This window comes from Microcaecilia unicolor, chromosome 8 (assembly GCF_901765095.1).
Source record: "Microcaecilia unicolor chromosome 8, aMicUni1.1, whole genome shotgun sequence".
NCBI classification, from domain to species: Eukaryota; Metazoa; Chordata; class Amphibia; order Gymnophiona; family Siphonopidae; genus Microcaecilia; species Microcaecilia unicolor.
The window spans coordinates 207544398-207570842 of record NC_044038.1 but is presented as its reverse complement, the minus strand read 5'-3'; the positions used below and the strand labels follow the sequence as shown (position 1 = coordinate 207570842).

Below are 26445 nucleotides of genomic sequence, written 5' to 3'. Positions count from 1 at the left end.
TGGCCCTGGTCTGCTGCACCCAAGCTTGAATGAGAAAGACTGAATGATGTGGACAGTGTGAGTAGGAGAAAGGCAAGAGTTTGTAGCCCAGGTCGGTATCAGAGAGAACAAGCTGGTTGGTGAGACCCGGGTTACACAAAGAAATGCAGAGTGATGCAATTGGGGAGTAGAAATCCAAGGGAGCTGTATGTCCTAGGAGGGGAAAGGCTGATATGCACAGACAGGGCAAGGGACCTTGAGGTGGTGGTGGCTGAGGATCTTAAACTAACAAAACAGTGTGACAAAGTGGTAGCTATAGCCAGAAGCTACCCCTGGACAAGTTGTTGGTGAGGTTCCAGCCAGAGTATTGTGTTTAATTGGGAGGCCTTTTCTTGTTAAGGATGTAAAAAGACTTGAAGCGGTCCAGAAGGTGACAAAAATGGTATGGGGTTTGCACCAAAAGACATTTGAAAAGAGATGGGAAGACCTGAATTTAGATTGTAAGCTCTTTGAGCAGGGACTGTCTTTCTTCTATGTTTGTGCAGCGCTGCGTACGCCTTGTAGCGCTATAGAAATGCTAAATAGTAGTAGTAGTATATCCTAGAGGAAAGAAGGGGTGGGGGATAGATGATACAGATGTTTAAATACTTGAAAGGTATTAATATAGAAAAAAAAATTTCAGAGAAGGAGGGGAAACAGTAAAGCTAGAGGATTTGAATTGAGGTTGAATGGTGGTAGACAGGCTTAATGTAAGGAAATTCTTTTTTATAGGGGGGGTGGGGGGAAGGGGTTGAAGCCTGGAATGTCCTCCCAAGGGGGGAGGTAGAGACAAAAATGGTAACAATTCAAAACAGTGTTGGATAAACACAGAGGCTCTCTAATTAGAAAATGAATGGTATATTTAAAAAAACAAACAAAAAAACCCTAAATTTAAATGGCTGCATGTGTGTAGATGTGTTGAGTGATATGTAGATGGCAACTCCGGCTGTGATTAGGGCTGCTGCCAGGCACACATGTACGGTCTGTGTTCTGTATATGGTAATTTGGTTTTGGATGGGCTGGAAAAGGCTTTGACAGCAACTGGCTGGAACATGAGGACAGTGCTAGGCAGACTTACAGTCCATGTGTTGCAAATGCCAAGAGAGGTTGGGCTTCGACAGCAACTCCAGTAGTTGGAATGTAAGGACAGGGCCTGGCAGACTTCTATGGTCTATGTCCCAGAAATGCCAAAGAAAGACAATGATCAAGTATGTTTTATCACATTCATTGTTGATTTAAGCATCCTATATAATATCCTATATAATAATTTGCACCTCCAACGTTCTACGTCTGGATGCCTGGGTTCGTAACACAATTCCCATTGGTCCGTCCTCATGTCGGAACGTGATGACAGAGGGCGGATCAATGAGAGGAAAGCGAAACCTGCACCAGCCAGCAAAAGAACGTTGGAGGTGAGGATTGAATCGATGGAGAATGCCCCCCCCCCCCCCCAGTCCTCTGAATTTCAGGCCCCCCTCCTCCGACTTCCAGGGCCGCCCGCCTCCCTTCTCTGTGAGTTCCATGCCCCCTGTCTTTGGCGTTCCAGACCCCTGCGCCTTTCTCCCTCTCAGTGGCAGCCTGACCTGCGTTGGCCGCTCCCTCCCCACCCCCTGTGAGTTCCATGCCCCCCCCTGTCTTCGGAGTTCCACACCCCTCTTTTCCTCTCAGTGGTAGCCTGACCTGGGTTGGCTGCCCTCTTCTCGCAGTCCTGCGCCTGCCCCTCGCCTTCCTGTGTGCCGGCTGTAATTTAAAAGTTCTTACCTCGGTGTACGCCGGCAGCAGTGAATGTAGAGCACGGCACTTCAGCGTGCCTTCCCTTCTATCTCAGCTCTGCCTCTGGTCCCGCCCTTCCGCAAACGGGGGGGGGGGGGGAGGGAGCGGCCAACAGAGGTCGGGCTGCCACTGAGAAAGGGAGGGAGGCACGGGGATCTGGAACTCCGAAGACGAGGGCATGGAACTTCTGGGGGAGGGAGGGAGCAGCCAACACAGGTTGGGCTGCCACTGAGAGGGAGGGAGGCAGGGGGGCATGGAACTCGGAGGGAAGGGGGGCCTGCACCTCAGACAGAAGGGGGCCTGGAACTCTGAGGAGGGGGTCACTCACTCTATTTCTCACATACACACTGTCACACTCTTATCTCTCTGTCACACACACTGACACACACTCCATCTCTCACACACACACACACACACTCTCTCTCAAACATACACACTCCGAGGAAAACCTTGCTAGTGCCCGTTTCATTTGTGTCAGATGGGCCTTTTTTTTTTTTTTTTTTACTAGTGACTTGATAATGAGTGTGACAGTTGGGCAGACTGGATGGAGTGTTCAGGTCTTTATGTGCTGCTGTTCTGTGTTACTACATAGGAGTGGTGCTCAGTGGAAGGCTTTCTCACTGTTATGCTACTTGATTCTCCCCCCTCCTTATATATATATATATACATTTTTTTCTTTTACACACCTCCTTCCTCAGAACCTCAAAGCTCTGGTGTACTGATCCAGCTCGCTGCTTTGGTGGGGGATAAGAGTAACACAAGAAAAGCCAAACAACCAAACTAGTACGAAGAAATCTTGACTATTGGGTTCATTTTCGAAAGAGAAGGGCGTACATCTTTTGACATAAATCGGAAGATGGACGTCCTACCAGGGACGTCAAAATCGGTATAATCGAAGCTCAATTTAGGACGTCTCCAACTGCAGTCTGTCGTAAGGATGTCCAAAGTTTAAGGGGGGGGGGGGGGGCGTGCCTAGCACTTGGACATCCTTGCCCCATAATTGAAAAAAACAAGGACGTCCCTGATGGACATTTTCACCTGGACCTGTTTTTCTTACGACTAAGGCACAAAAAAGTGCTGGTAATGACCAGATGACCACCGAATTGGGGATGACCTCCCATTACTCCCTCCGTGGTCACTAACCCCCTCCCATCCTCAAAAAAAAACATCTTTTAAAATATGTTGTGTCAGCCTCAAATGTCATACTCTGGTTTATGACAGCGCATGCAGGTCCCTGGAGCAGTTTTAGTGGGTACTGTTGTGCACTTCAGACAGGCGGACTCAGGCCCATCTCCCCACATGTTATATTTGTGGAGGAAACAGCAAGCCCTCCAAAACTCACCAGAAACCCACTGTACCCACATCTAGGCGCCCCCCCCCCTTCACCCATAGTGGGTTTTTTTTTTGGGGGGGGGGGCTCAGCACACAAGGAAAGGGAGCTATGTACCTGGGAGCAATTTATAAAGTCCACTGCAATGCCCCCTAGGGTGCCCAGTTGGTGTCCTGGCATGTCAAGGGTACTGGTGCACTACAAATGCGGGCTCCTTCCATGACCAAATGGCTTGCATTTGGTCATTTCTAAGATGGATGTCTTTGGTTTCGAAAATTGCCGAAAGAAACATCCATGTCTGTATTTTTGAAACGAAAGATGGACGTCCATCTGTTTTGAAAATACGAGTTTTCCCGCCCCTGGATGTCCAAATCACAACTTGGATGACTCTTTTGAAAATGCCCCTCCACATCTACCTGCCCCTGCAGTATTAGTACTGAGCGGAGAAGAGTTTTCTGCTCCAACAAGTTTATTCTGGACTTTCTATTCCCATTCCCACCCATCAAGCAATATATCTAGACAGCTTACAATCTAAAATTTCAGGGGAGGGGGACATGACTGCAAGGACAGAGGGGGTGGAACTAAATAGTGATAGGATAATGGATTAATGTTGGGTAGGGTCTAGCAGGTCCTGCTTATATCTGCCAGGATCATTCCACGTGGATAAATGTAGAAGCATTTGCTCCTATTGAATCCACTGTCTTTATGGAGGCTCCAAAGACCTGCAAATATTGTATGCTGTGTGTGTTTTTGTTTTCATAACAATATTACATTTAAATCTTTCTCTATTCATACCCTGGATGTACTGTCCAGAAAATCTCACTCTTTGAATTGGTTCAACCCTGGCATCTCTCCTTACAGAAATTTTCAGCTTGAAAAAGAGACTGATGAAGGGAGATATGATTGAGGTCTACAAAATCCTAAGTGGTATAGAACGAGTAGAAGGGCATAGATTTTTTTACTCATTCCAAAACTACAACCATGAAGGCATAGGTGTAGTTTGACTGTTTCATTTGGGGCGGGCAAAGGATGGGGTGGAGCATATTAGCATATTCATTTGCATATATACATATGCAAATGAATATGCTAATATGGAGGAAGGAATTGAAATTTACAGGCAAAATATCACAGATGCACATTTCAAAAAGCTGACATTTCAATTAATAAATTCTGAATAAAATACTTTTTTCTACCTTTGTTGTCTGATCATTTAGTTTTTCTATTCGCTTTGGTCCCAGTGTCTTCTGTTTTATGCAGTGTCTTCTTTCCAGTAGGCTTCCCTCTGCTTCCACCCTCCCAGTCCCATCCATCTCCTGCTCCTTCCCTCTGCTCCCCACCCCTCCGAGTCCCATCCATCTCTTGCTCCTTCCCTCTGCTCCCCACCCCTCCCAGTTCCATCCATCTGCCCTCTGCTGCCCCCCCCCCCCCCGCGAGGTCCAGGATCGTGACTCCGTTTACCCCCTCTATTCCTCCCTCCGGCGCAGGCAGCAGTCTTCTTCAGCTTTTCTGTGTTCCTGGCAGCGGTAGCGCCGTACACGCTGCCTTCGGTCTGCCCTGGAAGCCTTCTCTTCAAGTTCCTGTTCCCACCTATGCGGGAACAGGAACTTGAAGAGAAGGCTTCGGGGCAGAGCCGAAGGCAGCGTGTACGGCGCTACCGCTGCCAGGAACACAGAAAAGCTGAAGAAGACTGCTGCCTGCACCGGAGGGAGGGAGGAAGAGAGGGGGTAGACAGACACGCTCGTGTCTGTCTGCTCTGCGTCCCGCCTTCCTCTGATGTCATTTCCTTTCGGGCGGGACGCAGACAGAGAGGGCAGGGAAGCAAAGCGGACGGAGACGAGTGCATGCCTGCTTTTTTTTTTTTTTACTACTAGCGCCAGTCAGCACGTCGTCGTTGGGGGGGGGCATTGCCCCCCTCGCCCCCCCAGTCTACGCCCATGCGTGAAGGCACTCGAGGTTGAATGGAAATACTTTATGACAATAGGAGGAAATATTTTTTCACTCAACAAATAGTTAAGCTCTGGAACTCTTTCAAGGAAGTGGTAAACAGCAGTTTGTGTATCTGGATTTATTTGAACAAGTTCCTGGAGGAAAAGTCCATAGTCTGCTATTGAGACAGACAGGGGGACGCTACTGCTGGCCTTGGGATTAGTAGCACAGACTGTTGACACTATGTGGGTTTCTGCAAGGTACTTGTGACCTGGCTTGGCCACTGAAAACAGGATACTGGACTAGATGGACCATTGGTCTGACCCAGTATGGCTATTCTTATGTTCGACATCAAACACACACTTATAGGTCTGATGCTACACAAACACGATTTCAATTACAAAACGTTTTGAACCACTGAATAGTAATATAAAGTGCCAAGGTAAAGTGAGTAGAAGAAACACAATTGCAAGAGCACTTTTAAGATAATAGATTGTTGTCATTAACATCTTTATTTTAACAGTACGCTATATAAAGGACCCTCTTTATCACACGATTTCGCATCAATTAATTGCAAAGCGCTGGCTTATAAATCACACTAAGTACACTTCAGAACAGCAGCCTGAAGGGTAACCAACACGTGCAAAAACTATCTGTTCAGCAGCTGAGCAGACAACGAACTGACCCACCAGCGTTTCTCGCGAGAGTTTGTGGACACGTGCGCGCAGCGTCTCGCGAGTCCCGGCGTCTAGCGCTGAAAGATCTCGTGTCGCGAGAGCTTGCCTTCAGCTGTCAGCGGCAAGATGGCGAACGTGCGGCTGGAGTTCCGGCCCAGCGCCGGGGACACGGATCCCCGGAGCTGGCCGCTGCTGCTCCTCGGCCAGCTGCCCAATCTGCAGCGGGTTGTCTGGAGCCAGATCAAGGGAAAGTTGCAGCCCAGGGTCACCGAGGAGGCGAGTGAGGGGGGAGTCGTCCAGCCTCAGAGCGCAGTCTCTCTTCCGCATATTCCTCCTTCCCAATATTATCTGTGCTTATTGTTGACTGTCCTCTTTATTATCTGTGCTTGTCCCGGATTCTCCCCCCCCCCCCCTCATCATCTGTGCGTGTCCTTGATTCTTTCCCCTCCCCCTCCCCGAATATTATCTGTCCCAGACTCTTATATTACCCGTCTGTCCCTGACTAACCCCTCCCCCTTATTATTTGTTTCTGGTCCTGATAATCCCCCTCCTCACTGATAATCTGTGCTGGTCCGTGACTCTTCCATCGCCCCATATTATCTGACTGGCCCTGACAATCCCCCGTGCCACATGACCACCGAACCACGACCCCGGTCCCTACCAAGTTCTTGACCCACTCCCCACAGGCTCTCCAACCAAACCCAGCCCCCCCAAAACCCCCCTCCCCATATAGGATCCCTGATGATTCCTGGTTTGTCTTATATATGGAGTTAGGTGGGTTTAGCACATCGAGGATAGGTGTCAGTCCTGGTTTGCTTCACTACGTGCACAGATTTGCAGAGGAAATCGGAACTATAGGTCTATGCAAGCAATGGGCAAATCCTGGACTGGATCAACCTGTTCCAGATGATCTAGAACAATCTAATTACAGCCATGACCTGACTTGTACTGTAGTGTGCTTGCCAGACCAAACTTGCATGTATTAATCTCTCCCCCCTTCCTATTCTCTATCAGCTGCTGTCTCCCATAGAACTTCTTTACTCCTCACTACAGAATGTTGTAATAAAAGCCAGGGAGTCCAGTGCCTAGCAAAATTGCACTCTTTAAAATACAAATGCTAAGTTTTTTTTATATCCAAACTTTTAAAAAAATCTAATTGGCATTTTGTCCCATACTATCTTCAGACCTGGCAGGCTGCCTTGAGCTCTATGAGTCCAAACCCAACAGACAGCTGCCCCCTGTACCTGAATTACGCCATCGTCGGGGTGCTGCCGTCCCGAGTCAGTAGACACAACAGCCCCTCAGCAGCTCAGTTTATTACCCGTCTGATTCGCAGTTGCCTGCCTGGAGGCACCAACAGATCTATCGTTGTAAGTGGAATCTAACCTGAACTGACTGGTGCATTGTCTTTATATCCAATTTTACAGTTCTGATAAATGTTTTATTTTTTGGTTGGGGGCAGGAGTTGTAAATAAAAGGGGGTTTCCTTGATCAGGTTAGATTATGGAGACTATGAAGTATTTAAATATGTTCTATACTTGCATAAGAGTAGCCATACTGGGTGAGACCAATAGTCCATCTAGCCCAGTATCCTGTTTTCCAAACAGTGACAAGCCAGGTCACAAGTACCTGGCAGAAACCCAAATCATTGCAACACTCCATACAACAAATCCCAGGGCAAGCAGTTGCTTTCCATGTCTGTCTCAATAGCAGACTATGGACTTTTCCTCCAGGAATTTGTCCAAACCTTTTTTTTTTTTAAACCTAGATACGCTAACCTAGATTTCCAAACTAACAAAGACTTGTTTTGGGTTTCATTCTCTGTGGATCATTCTCAGTTTGTTCACCTTCATTAGAAGCACATTTCATTTCAGTAGTGAAAAGAAAATGACTGAGTGGATAATGTGCAAAATAAGTCACTTAACAATTATTAGCTGGGAATACTTGTGGCATTGCCACTCTTTGGACTGAACAACAGGGAATTAATCCCTTCCTTAAAATCTGTTGGGTACTTCCATGTGACCCAGACTGGCTGCTCTCAGAGGCAGGAAATGGGAATTGATATACCACCTTTCTGAGGTTTTTTTGCAACTACATTCAAAGTGGTTTACATATATTCAGGTACTTATTTTGTACCAGGGGCAATGGAGGGTTAAGTGACTTGCCCAGAGTCACAAGGAGCTGCAGTGGGAATTGAACTCAGTTCCCCAGGATCAAAGTCCACTGCATTAACCACAAGGCTACTCCTCCACTCAACCAACCACTGGTGATCAAAGCCAGAGACAGCAAGTCATAGAAGATGGTGAAGGAAACAAAACACCACTATGGTAAAAGGTGACTATTGACAAAATAATTCTAAAACAAAAGATCCGATTCAGTCACTTTTTGGCAAACGCCTTCATCGGGGGTATGACAATGTCTGCAACAAATATAAATATGTTAAAACAGTATTTTAAAAATTATCAAGTTTATTTAATAATTCTAATAAATGTGCAGTGGACCATATTGGTGTATAACAACGTAGAACAAAGCTCACAAAAATCTTCTTTCCAGACATGATATTGACAGGACATAATATATCAGTACCTACTCCATTTGTTTATTCTTCAGAGAGTTAAGCTTCATCACTTTCGGCTCCTGCAGTAAACTTTTATAATGTGCTTATTGAACACAGTTGTTTGCACATCCTAACCGCACAATGCTATCCACATTTAGTGCATGTTGTTGGTTATTGTGTTTAAGCATTCACTATTTCTCACATATAGTCTGCCTTTAGCATTGTGTGAATAATCAGTACTTGTTTTGGTTTTCTTTTTTAAGTTATGTATTACTCAGAGGGTTTTTTTTTTTTTGGGGGGGGGGCTTTTCTCTTCCTATCCTGTGCCTTTGGTATATCCTAACTAACATTTGCAGGAATTGTTCCAGCATATCCTAACATCACCACTTCTTCTGTCACTGGTTGTTTTTTTAATGAACAGTCTGTTTTTGTGTCACCTTTTTATGTTATAAGTTTAATTGAAAGAACATGACATCTAGATCTGGTGCCTGCTTTTTGAATGTGTAGTTGTGTTCTCTGGTGGTTTTAACTAGTGTTCATTTTGTAGCAGCAAGTTAAGTAATGTTTATCTTTAATGTTTGTTACAATGTAGCTTACATTGAGCTAGTCTAATATTTGCTTTTTTTTTTTTAACTTTTAGTTGCAGTTCTGATTGGTTTTAGTGATATACCATTTGTTTTATGTATATATTTTTTTCTAACAAACGTTTCAGCGGTAAGCATTTGTTTAATTCACCGTGAATCACTTAGACTTTATAAGTATGTGCCTATTACATATCTCATTGTTATCCAGTGGTTTTTTTAAGTTTTTGAGTGTCATTGTGTTTTTAAGGGCTCCTTTTACCAAGAAACAGTAAAAGTGGCCCTACGGTGGGGTCGGCATGCGGGTTTGGCATGCGAGTTTGCCACGCTCCGAGGCCACCTTTTACCACCAGTGGTAAAAGGCTTGTTTTTGAAGGGGTAGCAAAGGGCATTAAGCAAAGCCATTGGTGTGCATCCATTGATTGGGGGAGCCCTAAGGGCTCCAGCAGTAGCCAGGCATTCCCCCGGCACTATAAAATACAAAACTATTTTCCAGTGCCAGAAATGGCATGTGGTGAAAGCCGCAACTAGGGAGCCCGGCAGTACAGCCAAATCGCCGCACAGCAAGCCGGAGGTAGGCCCACTGTGCTTTTGTACAAGGGCCACCTAAATGTTTTTCATCTGTTTTAGTCTTAAACTTTTAATGGTTTGACACTAATTAATGTTGTTCATACTGTATTTTCACAAATATAACCCGCAGGGTGTACACGTTTTTAGGTCTCAAAAGTTCCTGGTGCAGATTATACTTTGTTTCAAGGCCACTGTGGAGGAGACAACATCTCTCCCCCCCCCCAAAAAAAAAAACCCTCCCAAATGGTTTGAAAATACTTATTACAAGAAACATTTAGCAAAGTCTCCATAGGTACTTTTGGTAAATATGCAAATAAGACGCATTCTACAGATCTATAACAAAAAGAAAAAAACCCTTCCAAATGATTTGTATAAAATACTTCTTTATGGCAGTGATTATGGCGTTAATACCCTGCAGCTATCTCGTTGCGAAAGCACTCACCGTTTCAGATTCTGCCATTTGACAGATTTACCACGTCGTGCGCATTTCGTAGGGTGGATTTCTTTTAGTTTTTCCTCAGCTTTGCGCCACTCACGGATAAGACTTCTCACCAACAGAAAACATATGCCCAGCTTCATGATTTCCATGTTCTTTCGTGTATTTGACTGCCAGTAATTTGAAATCAACTATATACAACTTTCTTTTGTGGCATTGTAAATGGACGTGCAGTAATTTATGGCAAAACTTTCCTTCATATTGGCTTATCTTGCTTTTCCTCCAGTCTTGCATGTTGCGTGCCTCAGCCGCCCACGCCCACACTCCCGTGCATGCTCGGCATCAAGAACTGAGCCTGCGTGGGGAATACAAAGGTGTAGGCAATACCAAATAATTTTTACATTGTTCCTTCTTTTCCACAGGATATACAAGTGCGGGGTATATATGTGAAAATATGGTATATTCTCATAATACTCATAAATATTGCATATTTAGCATATGTAAGCACAGATATATTATGTCCATCCAATATGGTTCATTGTACATTTGTTAGAATTATTAAACAAACTTGGTTATTTCTAAACTCTTGTTTTAACATATTTACATTTGTTGCAGACGTTGACATCCTGATGCAGACGGATGCCAAAACATGGCCATGTCGGGTCTTGTGTCTAAGAATTATTTCATCAATAAAGCCTCCTTTTACCATACTGGTATTTTGTTTTCTTCAGCCTCTTCTGTGACTTATTGTCTCTGATTTTGATCATCTTCGATGTGACTAGCCTCTTTTGCTCTCAGTAGGCTCTCATTTTACAAGCCCTGTTTGTGTTTGAGACCGTGGCATAGCCATGGGAGGCCTGGGGTTCCCTAATTTGGGTTTGGGCCCCCAAAGTCTGCTGGTTTGGTTGGTGGGAGTCCCCAAGCATTGCCAGCAGAAGCTTTCCTGTGACAGTATTCGCCACTGCGCTGCTTCCCCCTCCCTCGCATGCATGCTTGGTGTTAATGAAATTGAGCATGTGCAAGCTTCACACATGCTCAATTCGACTAAAACCAAGCATGTGTGCCGGGGGTAGGAAATCAGGGCAGGCAGCGTGGTGCCGAGTATCACCACAGGAAGGCTTCTGCTGGCGTGGCTTGGGAACCCCTGCCAGCCCAGGTATGTGGGGGGTGTAGAACGGCAGGAAGGCGGGGCAAAATGTGCTCCCCCACTTCAGGGGTCTGGCTATGCCTCTGGTTTGAGACATAGTTTCTAAGTCCCAATTTTACAAAGCCAGGATATACATGTCTCAAACCCAAGTCTGTGCAAATAGTAAAGGGGTGTATTTTGGGTGGGACAAGGGCATGGTAAGTTTGTAGATATTTATTCCCCGTTTCAGAAGGTGACTAAACATCTATGTCATGAAAGATCAATATCGGGAGTTACACCTGCTACCAAATCCATTGCAGGGATTAGGGGAGGTTGCCGCCTTAATCCCACAGTGGTTTTTGTCCTCCTAAAAAAGCCAGACTGGCAAGGGATATTGATCTCTGTGACAGTGCTACAAAAGTACGTGCTTATATTTCTATAATAGCAAAGATAAATGTGTGTATGCTGAGGTAAACATGAAACAAAACAGGTTTCAGTATGGATACTTGTGGTATCCTGCAAGTCAGTGACCAAGCTGGCAATGACGAACTGCCAAACACTATCAGTTATTGTCTGATAGGATCGAAACCAGGCAAGTACATCTACTTTCATGATGTTGTGGTCCACAGAGTCAAAATCTGCTGAGGAAATTAGAGTCATGGGATAGGAGGTGATGTCCTATTGTGAATTAAAAACTAGGTCGAAAACAGAGAGTATGTTTAAATTGTCAATATTCTCAATGGAGAAGGGTAGATAGTGGGGTTCTGCAGATGTCTGTGCTAGGACTGCTGCTTTTTAACGTATTTATAAATTATCTAGAGATGGAAATAACTAGTGAGGTAATTAAATTTGCTGATTACAAAGTTTTTCAGAGTTGTTAAATCACAAGAGGATTGTGAAAAATTGCAAGAGGACCTTACGAGACTGGGCATCCAAATGACAGATAACATTTAGTGTGATCAAGTGCAAAGAGATGCATATGGGAAAGAGGAACCCAAACTTTAGGTACATGATGCAAGGTTCCACATTAGGAGACAAACACCAGGAAAAGTACCTAGATGCCGTTAATGATACTTTGAAACCCTCTGCTCAGTGTGCAGTGGCAGCTAAGAAAGCAATTAGAATGTTAGGTGGTATTAGGAAAGGAATGGAAAGTAAAAATTTAGAATGTTATAATGCCTTTGTATTGCTCCATGGTACGACCGCACCTCAAATACTGTATGCAATTCTGGTCAATGTATCTCAAAGAAGATACAGTGGAATTAGAAAAGGTACAGAGAAGGGCGACAAAAATGATAAAGGGGATGGGACGTCTTTCCTGTGTGGAAAGGCTAAAGCGGCTAGGGCACTTCATCTTAGAGAAAAGACAGCTGAGGGGGAGATATGATAGAGGTCTATAAAATACTGAATGGAATGGGTGGATATGAATTGCTTGTTTACTCTTTCCAAAAATACTAGGACTAGGGGCATGCAATGAAGATATTTAGTAAATTTAAAATAAATTTGAGAAAATATTTCTTCACTTAATGTGTGATTAAACTCAGGAATTTGTTGCCAGAGAATGTGGTAAAAGCCATTATTAAGATGGAGTTGGGGAAAATCTACTGCTTATTTCTAGGGTAAGCAGCATAAAATCTATTTTACTGTTTTGGGATCTTGCCAGGTACTTGTAACTATGGCAACACTTATATTCTTATGAGAAATCCTGCAGTACTAACACCAAAATAAATCCTCTGTCAAAGTTTCTATGAAGATCATTTAGCAAAGTTGCAAGGACTGTTTCCATTCTAAATCCACATCAGTGGCGTTCCGAGGGGCGCTGACACCCGGGGCGGATTGCCGATGTGCCCGCCCCCCCCCCCGGCGAAAGAACCCCCCTGGGTGCACGCTGCCTGGGGGGGGGGGGGGGGGGGTGCTGCGCGCTGGTCAGCGTCGTTGGTTTCCATGCTCCCTCTGCCCCGTAACAGGTTACTTCCTGTTCCGGGGCAGAGGAAGCATGGAAACCAACGACGCTGACCGGCACGCGGCACCCTCCCAGCGGCGTGCACCCGGGGCGAACCGCCCCCCCCCCCCCCCCCCCCCTTGGTACGCCACTGATCCACATTAATATGGATCTAGCTAGTTTCTCTCTTCCAAGGTCGCAAGAAGCATCAGTGGCAAAGCAGGATTTGGTTCCTAACTCCTCTGCTTTTTAGCCCACTACCCTAACCACTAGACTATGCTATTTGTAAGTGATCTCAAATGAAACATGACTACAAGCCCCATTTTGGATACAGGCTGTGTGTTGAAAATGGGATGTCCCGGTCAGGACCTTCACACTTCCTCCAGTATTATGCAGAAGGCTCTGCTGAATGCAGAAGCTTTTGTGAAGCGTGTATAAGTATGTGTAGGAGTGCACGTGTTTGTGCCTGCGTGTTCTGCTGGAGCATCCATTTTACAAATCTACACATGCAGAAAAAGAGCGTCATTGCCCATTGCTTTACATGTGAAGAGGCCGTTTTCGCAACGTACATTTGTATTTGCTGGATTTTTAAAAAGCTGCATATACAGTGGATCCAGTTAAGGAGCTGGGTGAAAGACCACTTTTTCCTGAAATTTGGAAGTGATGTTAATAATCAGAGGGTTTAGTACAATTGAGGGTAATTACAACAAAAACATAGGGCCCTGTTTACTAAACCGCGCTGTAGGCGCACTAACGTTTTTAGCGAGCAGTAAAAATTAGCGCATGCTAATGCTAGAGACACTAATAGGAATATATGGGTGTCTCCAGCATTAGTGCATGCTAATTTTTAGCGCATGCTATAAACGCTAGTGTGCCTTAGTAAACAGGGCGCTTAATCAGAGACAAAGCTAACTCATCTATCCAGTTTTTATGCCATTTTCATTGGTGCTGATGAGCACCTGTTGTTTCTTCAGTGTCTGTCGTCTTCCATGTGCTTAGATCGAAGGCTCTCCTGCATAGATAGCAAGTCATTTTGTATCAGTGGAGTTCCAGTGTGATTTTTAGATTTGGGGCAGGTCTATGCATATGAATAGCTTTTGGGGAGAACAATGTCAAAATACCTCTTAGGGTTACTTTAGATCCGGACACGTCTCCCACTTATAGCAAAAAGAGCTGTTTTTAGAGCACTTAGGTAAGAATTGAATGATTACTTTTTTTTTTGACACATTCAACCTCAGCCAATCCGGGAAATCATGACAGAATTCTTCTTGTCTTGCAGATGGTCTGTGAACGTACCGAGGTGTTGGCTTCTGCTTGTGCCATTGCCAGGGCCTTTCCATTGTTCACCCGGCGTTCAAGTACCTCCAGACGCACAGAGAAGAAAACCGTGACGGTGGAGTTTGTTCTGGTTGGACAGAACAATGGACCGATAGATGTGTCAATGCTGAAGGTAGAGGGATGAGCATTTAACTACAGTTTTTTGCTGTTACCAATTAAAATTCTCCAAAGTCTCTCAGGACATTTGATTCATCGATTTGCAGTTAAAATGAGTCCCATATAATAATGAATTTAGAAGCAGGACAGTAGTAGTTAATGCCTACTGATTAACTTGTTACTTGTTCTCTTCATACACTACTAGACATGTTGCTGCTCTGTCTTTATTCTTGAGAAAATCATCTCACAATTAATGTAGAGCTCAGTGGAGGTAAGAACCATTCTTGTTATCGTGTTATTGGAGCAGGGGATCTCAACCCAGTCCTTGGGACACACCTCGCTAGTTAGGTTACCCGTAATGAATATGCATGAGATTTGCATACAGTGGAAGTAGTGCATGTAAATTTCTCATGCATATTCATTGTGGATATCCTGAAAATCCCAGGGACTAGGTTGAGAAAACCTACTGTATAAAGGGATGAATCTTTCAGTAGATCAGAGATGCAGACTCCAGCTATAAGCCTGGCATGTACCTAGCCCCGGAGCTTGAGTTTTCTAAGCTAAACATGATAAATCTCTACTGTATTTTTCCTATTATATATACTGTAGTTTTCCTATTATATATGTATTTTTTTCAGCATCTTATGGCAGTGCTTCTCAACCCTTTCCTGGAGGCACATCTAGCCAGTGGGGTTTTCAGGATTATCACAATGAATATGCATGAGCTACATTTGTATGTAGCATGGATCCATTGTATGCAAATCTGTGTCATGCATAGTCATTGTGTTGATTCTGAAAACATGAAAGGCTAGATGTACTTCCAGTAGAGGGTTGAGAAGGACTGTCTTAGGCAGTGTTTCCCAAGTCAATCCTGGAGTTACCCCCATGCCAGTTTCGTTTTCAGGATATTTATTTATTTAAAACGTTTATAACCCACACAATCCATAGAGCTCTTGGCGGTTTACAACAAGTATGTTCATAGTGATGAAATGACAAATCATAACAAAAACATAACCATCACGTGCATACTACACCAAGGACTCCACACACAGTAAGCAAATTAACGTCAACAATGTTTTAAGCTCCCTCCTAAATTGATCTAAAGCCTGCAGAGACCTTATGTACATAGGCAACTCGTTCCACAATTTTGGCCCTTCGACTTTAAAAGAAGACATGCAATATTCATCTAACTTGATAATCTAAAAAGATGGCACTTCCAAAAGGTTAGCATTAGAAGTTCTCAAAGCTCTTGAATGCTGGTAGACTCATACGGATGAGGATAGAACAGGAGAAACCAGATTATTTCGCACTTGAAAACTAATAAAGTTGTAAAAGCAATCCTTTGTTTAATAGGGAGCCAGTGTAATGTTTTTGAAATAGGAGTTACATGCGTATAACAGGAAAGGCTGAAGAGGCTGGTGCTCTTCAGCTTGGAGAAAAGGCGGCTGAGGGGAGATATGATAGAGGTCTATAAGATAATGAGTGGAATGGAACGGGTTGATGTGGAGCATCTGTTCACGCTTTTCAAAAATACTAGGACAAGGGGGCATGCGATGAAGCTGCAGTGTAGTAAATTTAAAACGAATCGAAGGAAGTTTTTCTTCACTCAACGCATGATTATACTCTGGAATTCGTTGCCGGATAAGGTGGTTGGGGCTGTTGGCTTAGCGGAGTTTAAAAAAAGGTTAGATGGCTTCCTGGAGGAAAAGGACATAGAATGTTATTGAATGGACGTAGGAATAATCCACTATTTCTGGGATGGGCGGGACGAAATGCTTGTTCTTTTGGCCGCTGTTGGAGACAGGGTGCTGGGCTCGATGGACCCTTGGTCTGTCCCAGCATAGCGATTCTTATATTTTATGTCTAAAGGACTCTGACTGCAGCATTTTGAGCAACCTGCAAGGCTTTTAAAATATTCCCACTCAAGGCCAGAAGTAGACCATTCCAGTAATTGAAGCATGGAATAACAATACTCTGAATAATTAAACAGAAGTTTGAGATGGTAAGATGATCACACAGACGCCTAATCAACCTTAGTCTGTAAAATGCTTGCTTAATTATTTGTGAACATGCATCTTCATTGTTAGGTTAGAATCTAACATGACACCTAGATTTATAATAGAGTTAACAGTTGGGATAGATACATTGTCAATGTCAAAGGTGAGGAGGAATACTATTGAATTAAGATCTGTGTTTTTGCCATATTCAGTTGAAGATGATTTCTTTGCAACCACTGATTCCATATCATCATGCTGATCAATCCATAGACTGGTGGGTTGTGTCCATCTACCAGCAGGTGGAGATAGAGAGCAAACTTTTGCCTCCCTATATGTGGTCATGTGCTGCCGGAAACTCCTCAGTATGTTCTCTATCTCAGCAGGTGGTGGTCACACACAGCAGCAGCTCTGGCTAGGCCTCCAAGCCTAATTTTTAGGTTTTGTTGAGTGCCTGGGGTTGAGGGCTCTTCTTGAGCAAGTGCAAACCTGGTGGTGCCAGGTCCCTCCTTTTCTCCCCCCTCCCGCTGGCTCCGTTAAAAAAAAAAAAAAAAAATTTTGAACGTCCTTAAAGGCGTTTATTTCGACGTTTATTTAAACGTTTATTGCAGCTACTCACTGGGACACCAGGTCGTTACAGCTCGGAGCGGAAAGCAGGTAATTTTTACCTTATTATAGCGGGCAGGGGGTTCCCCGATTGATCTCCACGTGGCCTATGGTGTCGGAGGGCGAGGGCGCAAAGAGTCGCTCCCCTGATCGCTTGGGCGCTTCTAGAGGGGATGCGGGGGTCTTAAAGTCTGATTCGCCCTTGTTGGGTGACAGTTTCGTGACCGAGGAGTGTCCCGGTCCTTCCTCCGGTGTGGCGGTTTTTCCCGCCATAAACGCCCATCCCCGCTGCTCGCCTCCGCCATCTTGGCCGGCCACGCGGCTCGGACGGCTTCTTCTTGGGCCGCCCTTGAGGTGGGAGACAATGCCATGAACGCCCTTAATTTGGGCGACGGCACAAAAGCGGCTAAAGTTAAGCGCCGTTCTTCCCGCGTGGCTTCTTCGCGGAGTGTCGCGCCGGACGCCATCTTGGATGCGCAGCATGTCTCTCCCCCGCTCTTGCGAGCGCCGGTTGAGGGTGCGTCTAGGGCTGTAGCCCAGGCTGCGGAAGTGCACAGTCTGGGGGGTTTCTCCCCCGAGTTTGTTTTGCTGCTGCATCAGGCCTTCCTTATGCAAAACGCTGCCCCTGCTCCCTCGTCTGGTAAAGAGGTTGAGGCCCCCGGAGGTAAACGCCCTCGGGTTGATTCCCAGGCCTTGGAGGACTTTGTCTCCTCCGATGTAGATGAGGGCAGCGTATCTGAGTTCTCCCAACGGTCCTTTGCGGATTCCTTGGAGGAGACGGATCCCCGCTCGGATGGAGCGGATGACCCCTCTGCAGCGCGGCTCTTTAGCTCAGAGGATTTGCCCAACCTGTTAGTGCAGGCCATGGGCATTTTAAAGATTTCCTCTCCGGAGGGCGTCTCTCCCTCAGCCCCTGTTGGCTCTGCCATTATGCTGGGGACGAAGCGCCCGCCTAGAACCTTCCACGTGCATGATGCCATGCACACCTTAATTTCGGCTCAATGGGATGTCCCGGAAGCGAGCCTTAAAGTGGCTAGGGCTATGTCCCGCCTCTATCCTTTGCCTGAAAGTGAACGTGAGGCCTATCTGTGGCTACCGTGGATTCTTTAATCACTGCAGTGAATAAGAAAACGGCGTTGCCGGTGGAAGGTGGCACGGCCCTAAAGGACGCCCAAGACAGAAGATTGGAGGCGGCCTTAAGGTCGTCCTTTGAGGCGGCTGCTTTAAGTTTGCAGGCCTCAGTTTGCGGCTCCTATGTGGCCAGGGCGTGCCTGACTATGGTGCAGCGGGCTTCCCCCTCGGATCATTCCTTGAGGGCTGATTGGCCGGCCCTGGAATCGGGCTTAGCCTATTTGGCAGACTTGCTGTATGATGTCTTGAGGGCCTCAGCTAAAGGCATGGCTCAGACAATCTCTGCGCGGCGGTGGCTTTGGCTGAAGCATTGGTCTGCTGACCACGCCTCTAAATCCCGCCTGGCTAGATTGCCTTTTAAAGGCAAGCTGCTCTTTGGGGTTGAGCTGGACAAAATCGTGACCGATCTCGGCACGTCTAAGGGCAAGAAGTTACCAGAGGTCAGGGCTCGGGCTAGTACTCGCCCCGGTACCTCCAGAGGACGGTTTCAGGAAGCCCGTCGGTACCGCCCGGGCAGGTCGGGCTCCTCTGCCCCCTCTTCCTTCAAGAGGAACTTCTCCCCCAAGCAGCATTCCTTTCGCAGAGACGGCCGTCCCGGAGGTGCTCCCTCCGGTCCTCCCCCAGGGTCTCGTACCCAATGACGGGGCCTTGGTCCACGCCCCAGTGCAGATTGGAGGACGGCTGTCTCTGGGCGAGTGGACCACAATAACTTCAGACGCTTGGGTGCTGGAAGTCATCAGAGACGGCTACAAGCTAGAGTTCCGCCGACCCTTAAGAGACGGGTTTGTACTCTCTCCCTGCAAGTCTCCGGTCAAAGCTGTGGCAGTGCAGCAGACCTTGGACAATCTGATCCGCCTGGGTGCGGTCGTTCCGGTACCAGAAAATCAGCTTGGCAAGGGGCGTTACTCCATTTACTTTGTGGTACCAAAGAAAGGAGGTTCTGTACGGCCTATCCTCGACCTCAAAGGGGTCAATCGGGCCTTGAAAGTTCGGCACTTTCGCATGGAGACTCTCCGCTCTGTTATAGCGGCAGTGAAGGCAGGGGAGTACCTGGCATCCTTGGACATCAAGGAAGCGTACTTGCATATTCCCATCTGGCCTCCTCATCAACGCTTTCTGCGTTTTGCAGTCCTGGGCCGACACTTCCAGTTCAGAGCCCTCCTGTTTCGGGTTGGCTACTGCTCCGCGGACCTTCTCCAAAGTAATGGTGGTCATCGCGGCCTTCCTGAGGAAGGAAGGAGTACAAGTCCATCCTTATCTGGACGACTGGTTGATCCGAGCCCCCTCTTATGCAGAGTGCGGCAAAGCTGTGAACCGGGTGGTTGCTCTTTTGAGCTCCCTGGGGTGGATCATCAACTGGGAGAAAAGCCAGCTGCGCCCAACTCAGTCCCTGGAGTATCTGGGAGTTCGATTCGACACCCAAGTGGGCAGAGTGTTCCTGCCAGACAATCGGATTGTCAAGCTTCAGGCTCAGGTGGACCAGTTCCTAGTAGCCTCTCCTCTTCGGGCTTGGGACTATGTGCAGCTGTTGGGCTCTATGACGGCCACGATGGAAGTAGTGCCCTGGGCCAGGGCTCATATGAGACCACTACAACTCTCTCTGCTGCAGCGCTGGACTCCGATGTCGGAGGATTATGCTGTGCGCCTTCCCTTGGACCCAGCAGTGCGCAAGGCGCTGAGCTGGTGGACACAGACAGACAAGTTGTCTGCAGGAATGCCTCTGGTGACCCCGGAGTGGATTGTCGTCACGACGGACGCCTCTTTGTCGGGCTGGGGAGCCCACTGCTTGAGAAGGACAGCGCAGGGGCTGTGGTCTATCAACCTCCTGGAACTCAGAGCCATTCGGTTGGCGCTTTTGGAGTTCATCCCGGTACTGGCGTTGAAGCCTGTACGGGTCCTGTCGGACAATGCCACGGCTGTGGCCTATGTCAACCGCCAGGGAGGTACCAAGAGCGCCCCTCTAGCCAAGGAGGCCATGAATCTATGCCAGTGGGCGGAAGCGAACCTGGAACAGCTGTCAGCGGCCCACATTGCCGGAGTCATGAATGTCAAGGCGGACTTTCTCAGTCGCCATACCTTGGAGCCCGGAGAGTGGCAGCTATCTGCTCAGGCGTTCTTGGACATCACGAAGCGCTGGGGCCAGCCGAGCCTAGATCTGATGGCGTCATCGGCCAATTGCCAAGTGCCGCGCTTTTTCAGCAGAGGACGGGACCCTCGATCCCTGGGAGTAGATGCTCTTCTCCAACAGTGGCCGACACAAGAGCTTCTCTATGTGTTCCAGCCCTGGCCCATGTTGGGCAGGGTGCTAGACCGGGTGGCAAAGCATCCGGGCCGGATAATCCTGGTGGGTCCGGATTGGCCCAGACGTCCCTGGTATGCGGACTTGATCAGGCTCTCAGTCGACGATCCTCTGCGGCTGCCAGTGAAGCAGGGTCTGTTACATTAGGGTCCCGTGGTGATGGAGGATCCCTCCCCCTTTGATCTTATGGCCTGGCTATTGAGCGGCAGCGTCTGAGGAAGAAGGGCTTCTCAGACAAGGTCATCGCCACTATGCTGAGAGCGAGGAAGCGCTCTACTTCTACTGCTTACGCCAGGGTTTGGCGTACCTTTGCAGCGTGGTGTGAAGTAGGCTCATTTTCTCCATTCACTGCTCCAATTTCTTCAGTGTTGGCATTCCTGCAAGAAGGTCTGGAGATAGGCCTGTCGCTCAGTTCCCTTAAAGTCCAGGTAGCGGCCCTGGCTTGCTTCAGGGGCCGCCTGAAGGGTGCTTCCCTGGCTTCGCAGCCAGATGTGGTGCGTTTTCTCAAGGGAGTTAATCACCTGCGCCCTCCTCTGCACTCGGTGGTGCCTGCGTGGAATCTCAACCTGGTGCTAAGAGCGTTACAGAAGCCGCCTTTTGAACCCTTGTCGAGGGCATCTCTGAAAGACCTGACGTTGAAAGCAGTCTTTTTGGTGGCTATCACTTCAGCCAGAAGAGTTTCCGAGCTCCAGGCACTCTCATGTCGAGAGCCTTTTCTGCAGTTCACTGAGGCAGGAGTGACTATTCGCACAGTGCCTTCCTTCCTGCCCAAGATTGTTTCTCGCTTCCATATGAATCAGCAGCTCTGTCTCCCTTCCTTTCGTAGGGAGGACTACCCAGAGGAATACTCTGCTCTCAAATATCTGGATGTGAGACGAGTTATCATCAGATACTTAGAAGTGACCAATGATTTCCGGAAATCGGATCATCTGTTTGTCCTGTTTGCAGGTCCTCGTAAGGGTCTGCAGGCTGCTAAGCCTACAGTGGCAAGATGGGTCAAGGAAGCCATTGCAGCGGCTTATGTGGCCGCGGGGAAGGTGCCGCCTATCCAGCTGAAGGCTCACTCCACTAGAGCTCAGGCGGCCTCGATGGCAGAGGCCGGGTCCGTCTCCTTGGCAGAGATATGCAAGGCGGCAACTTGGGCATCGGCCCATACATTCTCCAAGCATTACCGCTTGACTGTGGCTGCTCGGGCGGAGGCCCGGTTTGGAGCTTCAGTGTTGAGGTCAGGGATTTCAATGTCCCGCCCTGGGTGAGTACTGCTTCGGTACATCCCACCAGTCTATGGATTAATCAGCATGATGATATGGAAGGTAAAATTATGTATCATACCTGATAATTTTCTTTCCATTAATCATAGCTGATCAATCCATAGCCCCTCCCAGATATCTGTACTGTTTATATTCTGGTTGAATTTTAGGTTCAAGTTTAGTCTTCAGTTACTTCAGGAGGACTTCGTGTTCAAGTTTTTTCACTTGGATTCTTCAAGAGTTGAGACGAGTATGTGTTACAGTGAGCTGCTGCATTCCTCTCCCCTCCGTTTTACGGGGCTGGATTGAGACTTAAATTCTGCCGGCACTCCCTCCCGCTTCGTGCGGCTGTAGGGCAGCTTTGTACCCCTCCCGCTTCGGCGGTGTTAGGGTTAGTCAGCTCCTCCCGCGGTTGCGGTTGCAGGATAAGCCAGATCCCCCCGCATCGGCGGGGTGGTGTCCCTCCCCCGCTCCGCGGGGATGAGCTGGACGGATTACCCTCCCCCACTTGTGTGGGGATGAGCTGGGTTAATTCCCCTCCCCCGTTTCGGCGGTGGTGAGCTGAGCAGAGTGTCCCTTTGTGGGTGTAATTCTCTAAGTGCTGAGTCCTGCGGATGGAGCTTTGATATCGACATACTGAGGAGTTTCCGGCAGCACATGACCACATATAGGGAGGCAAAAGTTTGCTCTCTATCTCCACCTGCTGGTAGATGGACACAACCCACCAGTCTATGGATTGATCAGCTATGATTAATGGAAAGAAAATTATCAGGTATGATACATAATTTTACCTTAACAGCATTCAAATAGAGTAAGTAGCTTAAAACTATCATCAACATAGCTGCTGAGCACTATCAAAGATTGAATGTCATCTGCATATAGTTTATAAGTAAGCTGAAAACAATTCAGGAGTCTACACAGAGGTAACAGAAAGATGTTAAACAGCATAGTAGAAAGTGCTGAACCTTGCAGTACACTTGAAAACCAATCTAGCTCGTTTGAGCATTCAAAATAAATTGACAGAAACAAGATATTTCCTGCCTACTAAAAAATGTTTAAACCAATTAAGGACTAAGCCATTTAGCCCAATAGATTGAAGCCTGTTGATATGGTTTGATTAATTGTATCGAAGGCTGCAGATATGTCTAGGCTTACCAGAAGATAACGCTTACCTTTATCAAAACCCTCTCTGACAGTATCCAAAATAGAAATTAGCAGTATTTCAGTATTGTGCAATAACCTGAGCCTGACACTGTTGGGAAACTGTGGGGTACAAATGAGATAATAAATAAATATCCAAAATATTGTGCTTTTCTACAAAGCCAATGAGTTGGTCATAAACCAACTTTTCAGTAATCTTCCACAAGAAAGGGAGCATCAGGCATAAATCCTTCAGAAAAAGACAAATTAATAATATCTCTGATTACCTTGCTAATTTGCTGTTGCAAAGACTTAAGTATTGAAGGATGACATACATCTAATTGGCAGTGAGACAGCTTCACTCTCGAGCACTTGGTCAGTGCTCAGACTGGAAAAAGGACCATTGATCATCAGGAGCTAAAGGGCAGCCCAATTCAGCCGGCAATGATTTTGTTCTCAGATTGCTGAGTTGATTACTTTGTCTGCAAATTCCTGAGCAAAATCCTGACTAGACATAGAGTAATTAATCACGTTACTATCTGAGCTAGGATCAGCTGTCAAACTGCAGAAAACAATTGATGGGTGCATGAAGGAGCTGACTCAATAACTGAGTTAAGATGTTCCTTCTTTGCCAACAAACATGCTCTTTTATATGCCAGCAATTCTAGGTTATAGGTCATTAAGGTAATTCTAGAAGGATAGCTTCTCCAACTTCTCTCATAGCACCTTTAACTTTTGCTTAAGCAATCTCAGATCCTTAGTATACCATGATGTTCTATGGCAGCGTGCCCTGTGATGGTCATGCATAGGGGCTACCAAATCAAACGAGTTAGACAGTATTAAATACCAAGACTCAGCAGCTGCAGAGACGCCCAAGCCATCAAACTTCATCAGGTTAGTAGTAACTGCCGATTTCAAATCCAACAACTCAAATGATTCCTGCAATTGATAATTCGTGGAACAACTTGACCTGAGGATAGTAACACTGTTTGCATTTTCATAAACAACTAAATAGTGATCAGACCAAGGTACCCTTCTCACCTCAGTGACCCCCAACCCTCTGTGCCAGCAACCATTTATCCATAAAAACTAAATCTGAGATGTGGCTGGCTATGCGGTTAGGTGCTTTTACAATTTGTTTCTAGCCCAAAGCATCTAGAATCTGTAAAAAGCTGGACATAGAGTTATCATTACTGCTGCCATCAACCTACAAATTAAAATCGCCCCATATTATCGATTTGCAATGGGGAAAATCAAGATCAACTAAAAATTTGACTAAAGTTCAGAAATCTTTCTGAAGGACCCCAGGTGCACAATATAACAGCACAATATTCAAAACAGAAGAAGTTAAAACCAAAATTTACATACCTTTGAGCTATATACCCTCTCTTTTAGTGAATCTTAGACAATCTTGTAACTAGTGAGGTAATTAAATTTGCTGATAACACAAAGTTATTCAAAGTCGTTAAATCGCAGGAGGATTGTGAAAAATTACAAGAGGACCTTATGAGACTGGGAGACTGGGCGTCTAAATGGCAGATGACGTTTAATGTGAGCAAGTGCAAAGTGATGCATGTGGGAAAGAGGAACCCAAATTATAGCTATGTCATGCAAGGTTCCACGTTAGGAGTCACGGACCGAGAAAGGGATCTAGGTGTCATCATTGATGTTACGTTGAAATCTTCTGCTCAGTGTGCTGCTGCGGCTAGGAAAGTAAATAGAATGTTGGGTATTATTAGGAAAGGGATGGAAAACAAAAATGAGGATATTATTATGCCATTGTATCACTCCATGGTGCAACCGCACCTCGAGTATTGTGTTCAATTCTGGTCGCCGCACCTCAAAAAAGATATAGTGGAATTAGAAAAGGTGCAGAGAAGGGTGACAAAGATGATTCAGCGGATAGGACGACTTCCCTATGAGGAAAGGCTGAAGAGGCTAGGGCTCTTCAGCTTGGAGAAAAGGCGGCTGAGGGGAGATATGATAGAGGTCTATAAGATAATGAATGGAATGGAACGGGTTGATGTGGAGCATCTGTTTACGCTTTCCAAAAATACTAGGACAAGGGAGCATGCGATGAAGCTGCAGTGTAGTAAATTTAAAACGAATCGGAGGAAGTTTTTCTTCACTCAACGCGTGGTTAGACTCTGGAATTCGTTGCCGGAAAGGTGGTTGGGGCGGTTGGCTTAGTGGAGTTTAAAAAAAGGTTAGACGGCTTCCTGGAGGAAAAGGACATAGAATGTTATTGAATGGACGTAGGAATAATCCACTATTTCTGGGATGGGCTGGACGAAATGCTTGTTCTTTTGGCCGCTGTCAGAGACAGGGTGCTGGGCTCGATGGACCCATGGTCTGTCCCAGCATGGCAATGCTTATGTCTTATGTCTTAATACCACCACACTCTTTCTTTTTTTTTTTATTCCCCTCGTGTGCCTGAAATAAAGCCAAATAATGCGGCGGACATAGTTGATCGAGGAGTACCAGATCTTCAACTAATCACCAAGATTCCGTTATACAACAAATATCTATATTTTCATCCCTAATCATATGAAATAGAACCACAATCTTATTTCTCACCGATCTAGAATTTATTAGAACTACAAACAAGAGGAAGTTAAGACCTGCTGAGTAGAGGTTAAAGGAATTTCATGCAAGCATGCTACTCCACATTTTTGCTTTATATAGAAGGGTAGATCACCATAACGACCTCTACCAGTCACCACAGGAATAGCAAAATTCTCCATATACAGGCTAAATAGAAGCACAATAAACCCAATCTGAATCCCACTAAACCTCACCACTTCCGTCTGATGTCCGCACAAAGGAGCGCTCCTTTGTCAGCACAACAAGGAGGTGCGTGACTCTCTGACATTGAGATTGGCTGTTTGAAGTGTCAAGGCCTTCCTCTGATGTCAAAGGGGGCAAAGCCAAACTGTCCTGGAATAGAACTGCGGCGCTAGTGTTTTAAACAAAGAGAAAGTAGATCAAATCAGATCTACAGTAACTGCGCTTCTAGGAGACAGCCCAGTGATGGTACACAGTGCTAGAAAGAGATTTGCCGTCCAAGATGGCGTTGTGAATGGACGCATCTGTGTTAGCTCCTGGAAGTTGCTCTGTTTGTAGGTCCTCTACGGCACCTCTGTCGCCTCATTAAGCATGGGGAAACGGAGGGGAAAAGTGAAGGAACATCCCTCAGCTCCTGTGATTTGTTCAGCGACGAGGCAGACAACTTAGCAATTTTTCAGACAGCAACCAGGTCCTCAAGGCTTTTCGACCCCCTCTGCAACTCTCGGCACTTCGGTGTCGATTGAGAATGGAAACGGGGCTTCCCTGAGCCCCGTGGAACGAGTTGCTCCACCCCAGCCTGGAGGGGAGTTGCTGGCAGCTCTGACAGGGAAGGAAGCCGAAGGGGCTCAGCCCGACCTGTTTGAGGGAGTGTCTGCAGTAATGGAGGCTGAATCTCAACACCGAGAACTATTGCTACAATCAGCTTCAAAGGTATTGCCTCAGGATATAGTTTCTAAACTTGCTTGTGTTGAAGATCAACCTCACCCTTCTCCAGCCATTAGTGGTGTGAATAGACCAGCAACTGTGACATTAGAGTCACTATGGGATATGGTTTACAGCATTCACACTTCTATGCAAACTACTTTAA

General features: G+C 46.4%; 1 protein-coding gene across 1 annotated transcript in view; it reads left to right on the top strand.

The window, feature by feature from the left end:
• The first annotated feature begins 5818 nt into the window (after nucleotides 1-5818).
• NPEPL1 (aminopeptidase like 1) overlaps nucleotides 5819-26445 on the top strand; it is a 44824-nt gene continuing 24197 nt past the window's right edge. Inside the window, exons 1-3 of the mRNA XM_030211470.1 lie at nucleotides 5819-6000; nucleotides 6909-7094; nucleotides 14216-14386. Of these exons, the coding sequence (XP_030067330.1) occupies nucleotides 5851-6000; nucleotides 6909-7094; nucleotides 14216-14386 (507 nt within the window). The 5' untranslated portion in view covers nucleotides 5819-5850. The remainder of the gene's footprint in view (nucleotides 6001-6908; nucleotides 7095-14215; nucleotides 14387-26445) is intronic.